The sequence below is a fragment of the Nicotiana tabacum genome, chromosome 5 (assembly GCF_000715075.1).
Source record: "Nicotiana tabacum cultivar K326 chromosome 5, ASM71507v2, whole genome shotgun sequence".
Classification (NCBI taxonomy): Eukaryota; Viridiplantae; Streptophyta; class Magnoliopsida; order Solanales; family Solanaceae; genus Nicotiana; species Nicotiana tabacum.
Genome location: NC_134084.1, coordinates 10,604,681 through 10,611,459, shown reverse-complemented (window position 1 = coordinate 10,611,459; position 6,779 = coordinate 10,604,681). Strand labels below are relative to the sequence as shown.

General features: G+C 34.8%; 1 protein-coding gene across 5 annotated transcripts; it reads left to right on the top strand.

The window, feature by feature from the left end:
- Nucleotides 1-580: 580 nt before the first annotated feature.
- LOC107806464 (uncharacterized) lies at nt 581-5,128 on the top strand. Of its 5 annotated transcripts, none has more exons than XR_012709373.1 (3): nt 581-776; nt 1,659-2,056; nt 4,569-5,128. XR_012709373.1 is itself a non-coding variant. In XM_075253335.1 (3 exons), exons 1-3 carry the CDS (start codon nt 762-764, stop codon nt 4,812-4,814), a joined length of 432 nt encoding a protein of 143 aa, XP_075109436.1. In that variant the 5' UTR covers nt 588-761; the 3' UTR covers nt 4,815-5,128. The 5 variants fall into 5 exon arrangements, 2 of the variants coding, with proteins under 2 accessions (XP_075109436.1, XP_016486103.1); XR_001652678.2 differs by having other exon boundaries at nt 582-776; nt 1,625-2,056; XM_075253335.1 differs by having other exon boundaries at nt 588-776; nt 1,886-2,056.
- The last annotated feature ends 1,651 nt before the right edge of the window (nt 5,129-6,779 follow it).

Sequence of the window (6,779 nt, the reverse complement as noted above, 5' to 3'; positions counted from 1 at the left end):
GAAAAGTACTGATTTTTCCAAGCTCTCCCTCATAGACGCTCTATAATCACCGAGTTGAAGTCTTGCTTGACTGAAAGCGCTCTCTGATGCAACTGTTGAAACTTCAATAGTTAAAATGTCTCGGGCCATTCTTGAAAGAATCGAAAAGTGCTTTTCTTTGTCCTTCCACCATTCCAAAATATTAAATGAGCCGTCAGAATTCACTTCCTCAATTCCTTGTGACAAATAAACTTCAAGCTCATTTAGTTTATGGGGTTGGAACATTTGGTCTAGCCTGATCTAATGCAACTTGATAAGCATTATAAATAGTTTGACTATTTATTTTAATTGAGAGGCTATTGCTTCCGGAAGTTTATACAACTCCCCTTCTTCAAGTGCTAAACCATTAGGCGAAATACATACGGAGACACTTAAAGTGGGCATAATCTTTCATTTAGACACCTGAACTAAAGAGAGTTTATATTGAGCACTTATACTATCCGAAACTTATTCCAATTGAGCACTTCTTGCTGAGTTGACACATAAAGTGAATTTCACCCGATATAGGCGCGTGAAGACCCAAAAAAATAGATTTTTTCTTTTTTCTTTTTTATTTCCTTCATCTTCTCCCTCAAAAACAAAATAGATCTGCCAGTTGTCTCTTCACTGCCAGAATTCGGCAAGAGAAACCGGCGACCTCATCCTCTCCAAAAACCCAACGAGCTCCCCTCTTCTTCTCCCGTGCTGGTCACAGAAAAATTCCAAAACCCTAGGAAAACGATATGGGTTTGGCAGCGGTAAGCTAGAAATATTGTGCAATCTTGTCTTGATAAGAACACAAAAATTTTATTTTTTGTATATCAATAGTTTAAAGGCTAGGTGTAATTAGTTGATGTTATTTGCATGTTGGATTTTCTGAATGTTTAACAAGTGTTCAACGTTCTTCAATTTTTGATTCTTTATTTTTTATTATTGGATTTTTATTTTTCTTGTAAATCCTGGATTTGATTTAAGGTTGGAGAAGACAAGAGCAGCAGCCGCATCCCCTTGTTGCAGAGAACTGCAATTAAATGAAATCTACCATTAATGGGTCTTTAAAAAACTTGAGGGTTTAAAATGGGTTAGTTGATTTGATGAAAGTTTGGGAAATTAATATTGGGGTTGTCTTCGGGTCGTCGTGGGGAATGTTTAGCTGAAGTTATAACAAATTTGGTGGAGTTTCTCTTAAAAATTTGGATTAAAATCGTGCTTGGAACAAGAACATACATGAAAATTATGAAGAACACCAAGACCACTAATTATTTTGTTTATTAAATAGATTTAACATAGTTTTTCCTTTTTTTTTTACTCAAAATAATATATGTCCTTTTATTATTCTTCATTCGCCACGTCAAATGCTCAATTGGAATAAGTTTTGGGTAGTATAAGTGCTCAATAGGAACTCTCTTAAGTTCAGGTGTCTAAATGAAAGATCGTGCCAACTTTAAGTGTCTTCGTATGTATTCCGCCAAACCATTATAAACAATTTCATACCAAAATTGAGGACCTCCTAATTTCATAGTAGGATTTAACAAGACAGCAACACCATAAACAGAGGGAATAGGGAAAAAATATTTTTTAAACTTTTTTCTCTTATAATCAATAGCTGCATGGAATTGACGGACGGTGTAATGGAAAAGGTGTTATCTGGTTGCCCTAACCTGGAGTGCTTGGATCTATGTGAAGTTTGGGGCATTGATCATTTGAAAATCAGCTCTATGAAGCTGAGAAAATTGATTGTACAACGATATCACAAGTACGGATTTTTACAGTGGAATGTCAAAATAAGCAATGAGAGTAATTATCTTTGGCTCGAAACATTAGAAGCTTCGTATACTCAAAATTTGCAACTTGTTTCTTTGGTGAGATACACTTGCAGCAGAGAAATGTGCCTTCACTTGTCAGTGCAATCCTTCATATACATGTTGATTGTGAATATGAAGACTACAACTTGGAGAAGGAGTACAGCAATTTGAAGGAACTTCTTCAAACTGTTGCCCATGTCGAGAATCTTGAATTGAGTCCCTGGTTCATCCAGGTTTGTTCATACTCTTTGCTATCCAAAATTCAGATCCTTTTGTTGTTTTGGGACTTTTTATTTTCTATTGAATCATCACTGTAGCAACGCTAACAGTGACATTACTTAGGATAATCTGATAATTAATTTGGTAATAACTAAAGAATTACATTCTCATGGCCAATTAGGTTGGATAGTGGCAGGTGATTGAAAATCAACTGTGAGAATAAAGAGCTTGCAATGGAAAGAACAGCACGAAAAATGTGCATTGATTTACATTGATCATACTCTTTAAGTCATATGAATAGGTTTTTTGAAGTGCTTGAAAGTCCATCTTTCGCGCATTTCCTTGTTTTGATATATTCTGGTTTATCTATTTGTTTATAAGTGCCTGTCCACACTGGCGATGAAAGGCTGGCAGTCTCCACCATCAAGCCGGAAATTCTTAAAACTTAATACAATGTTAGAACGCTTGGACTTCCTTGGAATTTACAGCTTCCTATAGAGTTCATCGGAGCTTGAGACATTGGTCATTGACTGGAACAATCACAAACCAACAATAAGTTTCCTTTAGACCTTTATATTTCAATGCTATCAAAGGCGAAAACTTTAGGATCTGTTGGGGCGTTGAAAGCGTGGGCTTCAATGAAAAAAGCGCAAATTGAGAAAAAAACTACAAATGTGTGTGTTGTCCAAGACTGATATCTATAAGTATGAATACCAAATATATGGACAAAGAGATTGAAGAAAATTTATGATAAAGCAAAATATCGATGGTTTGGTGTCATCTCTTCAGGATAACGCTCATTGGCAAGGAAAAGTATACCTTAAAGCCTTAATGACAACAGTAAAGCCCATGCTAAGCGAGGCGAAACTCAAAACATATTTTGAGCCTCGCTTTTGGGCTTAAACACACTTTAAGTGAGCCTTTGATAACAATGTTATATTCATTGCTTCTTGTTATGATCAAACAACTGTTAGTGGAAGAAGAAGACGATATGTATCAATGTGTTTAGGATCTTAAGTACTTAATGGAAAAATCATAAATCTTTTTTTTTTTAAATTTAAACCTCCTTTCTGGTAAATTTCTTAGATAGTGATCGGGGGACTTAGCTGCCTTATCTGCTTAAATATAAGTAAGAAATGAACTGGTTCAATCCTCAAGTAAAGAGAAGATTGAGAAGGTTCAATCTTTGACAAACACTGTAGGAGATAAGCCTCTAATGTGTAAGGAAAAAGAGTGTTTCTAACTTTTCCCATAAGAACCAGAAAAAGTAAGTGAAAAAGTAAGAGGAGTATTCTCTAGTAACACGGGAGCTCACAAAAAGATCTAACCCGGGAAGCTCACCTTGTTGCATTATTGGAGGTAAGTTTTGGGCTTTCCTTCGAATTCAGAAGGAGGGAGCTGCCATTTGTCAACCCTTAAGGTGCCCTCTAGCTTCTCTTGGTAGTGAGTAGGGGTGACAAAATGGTTTTAAAAAAAACAGTTAACCACCCATATTATTCGCTAAAAAATGGGTTGTATAGTGAACTTTTTAAAAACGTGTCAAATATAGATAAGAACCATATTATTCATTTAGAAAATGATAATCAATGGGTATCCAATGGGTCTAACTTTTACATTTGTAAAGCCTCAAATTGGAGGTTCCTCAAGTTAGGGAGACTAAGAATTATCCCAAAAGTAATCATATGCAAGAAGTCGTGGATAATATGGTCCGGTTAATCCGTTTGCTATCCGTATTAAATATGGATCGGGTCAAATAATTTATTCATTTTTTCATTATCCGTTTTCGACTCGAACCACCCGTTTGCAACTACTAGTAGTGAGTTAAAGCTGAAGAATAGGTGGCTATATCATATGCCATAATAATATAATCTTGAACAGTTCCTCGCAATGCCATCTGCTCCGCCTTGTCCTTGCCTGCCATTCATTTTTAGTTTTACGCATCCTAGATCATGTTTGCAATATTTTACCACAACGCTTGTCATTACGGTGAGTATTTTTCACCGTGTTCACATAAATTGCTCCAGGGAATTTGTAGTTCAAATTCTGGAAATTTCATTTCAATACTGCTCTATCTGAATCTGCTTTTTAGTCTTGAAAGTTGATGGTTTCTCTTTGCTAAATCTGCTGCAGCAGCGTGCTTATTATTCTATTTTTGTGTAAGATGCCTAGAGGAACTTTTTTTTGTTCTTATTTATTTTCCTCAAGAAAATAGTTCATTATGAGTTGCTTTTACAGAAATTTTCTGTTGTCACTATCAAATTCATTCTATGAATAAGCCAGTTCTACAGTGAACTTTCTTGTAGTTGTAAAAAGATGTTTAAGAAGGGATAGTGCTCACCTTCATGCGAGGAGATAAGGCTTCGCTTTAATGGGGTTATGAAACATTGTTTTTGTTGTGGACATGTGTAACATGATCCTTGAATCTAAAAATTCATCACCTTTTTAATTTTATTCACAATTAACTCCTTGGCTTTCTACTTCGATCTGAGGAGAATAACTGATTAATTAGCTGACTCTTTGCTGCAGTATGTGTATAAGAACGATAAACGGTGCAAGAGGTTTGAGATACATGATTTTAACTGCTCCTTAGTACATTTGAAGACCATCAAGTTCATTAACATGGTTGGACCATTGAGTGAAAATAAGTTCGTACTACCATTGATAAAGTATTTGCTTGAAAATGCAATAGTGCTAGAAAAGTTATCATTGCTGGCAGATGCAAAGGGAGTCATGTGCCTCGGAATTATGTTAAAATGGAACAGAAACTCCTGAGCGTTCCGAGATCCTCTCCTCATGTTTCGGTTCTCTTTTCTTATGGCCCCTCTTTGTATTCATCGCAACATACTTAACAGCAGTAACTTTATGTTTGAAACTGGTTGTGTAGCTGATAAACAAGGTTAGGATTGTACTTTTCAATGTGCACTAAGTTTCTTCTATGTGCGGGGTCCGGGGAAGGCCGGACCACAAGGGTCTTTTGTACGCAGTCTTATCCTGCATTTTTGCAAGAGGTTGTTTTCACGGCTCGAACTTGTGACCTACTGGTCACATGACAGCAACTTCACCAACAACTTCACCAGTTATGCAAAGGCTCCTTTCTGATTGCCATGCGGAAAGCTTGCTCTAAATATTTTGTTATTACTATTCATATTGCTGAGTTGATCGTTTTTATGCTATGAAATTTAATTGGTGGATAAATACTTATGGACTTGGACAGTGAAAGGCATTAGGAAGGAACCACAGCAGTGGAACCTATTCCCAGCGTGTTATGCTGTGGCCTGTGGGTATTACATAAGGATAGAAGTTGCAAGTCTTTTGAAGGAAAAGCAAATGCCAACCATAACTGAAAAATAAGTGTTTGAATTTGCTTGCATATGGTGTAAAGTGTGAATCTATTGCTGTGATAGACTTCACATTCAGGAGTTAGTTGTATATAGTTTTTGTACTCACATGCAGGGGCGAAGCGACATGTCTTATAGGGTGGTCTAATTGACCACTCTTCATCGGAAAATTACACAGTATATATAGGTAAAATATTATGTTTTAGAGGTATATAACATATATCGAATACTCTTTGTCGGAGAATTTTTTACTTCTTTCAAGTTTAAACACTTTTAAATTTTTTTTGCTTCGCCACTGCTCATAGGCATGGTCTTTGATAGTCAACCCTTTTGTACATCATACATACAAGTCCATAAAAGTTAAATTTCATCAACCTTTAGGGTTAATTTTTAGGTAATCTTATTGAACTTTATTTATTATAACAATAACGTAACAAAATCGTTTTTTGTTACATTAAAATAGTTGACAAGGTGTGAATTATTAAAATGAAAATGATTGGAAGGTCAAATTTTCAGCACTTGATTATGGCACATCAATCGTCACTGTTATTTGTGTGCCATTCTGTGAATTCCACGTCAGAAATATTTATCAGAGATTTCATAGTGTAAAATATTTGACCGGATTATCCAATGCAGCAATTGGCTAGAGATATCAAATGATATCACATTAAGTTATGGGGGAATTTATATATTATTTTACGTGGGTCAAATGTGGAATGCAAGTATGTGTCTTTAGAGAAATAATATTTGTATAACAATAATCCCTTCATTATTAATCTCCGCTTAACAATATTTTCTGTTATTAATCATTGCATATTTCTTTCTTTATTAATCACTATATAAATAATCTCTGCTTTATGATTCCCGCATAATTAATATGTGAGCTAAACAAACCTTAATTATACTTAAAGGAATGAGCCTAATTGTCATTTCTCAGCCAGACTAAAATTGTTGAGCCAAATAATAGGGTAAAAAAACTACACAAATAACCTTGGAAGTGGGTGATTTGAAACTTTTGACTCCGTTTGAAATCATCCCTATTTTATAATTTTCTGCAAATAATAAAGAAAGAATTACAGCCAATTATTTGACTCTATTGATCCAACAGGCCAGGTGGTAAAATAAAGGGGAAGTTTCATAATATACCCATTTGTAAAATTCACTTTTATGATATACTTTAAGTTCTGAAATTACATCAAATGTCCCAAAAGTATTACACTTTATGCCTCCAAATCTTCTCAAATATTCTGAAATATACTATAATATTCTAATTTGGAATACAATCCAAATCAGACATACCATATTAATCTAATGAAGAATACAATTTTCAAACCAAAAATACCATAATATTCTAATTTGAAATATAATTTTCAAACTAAACATACCATAAGGTTCTAAT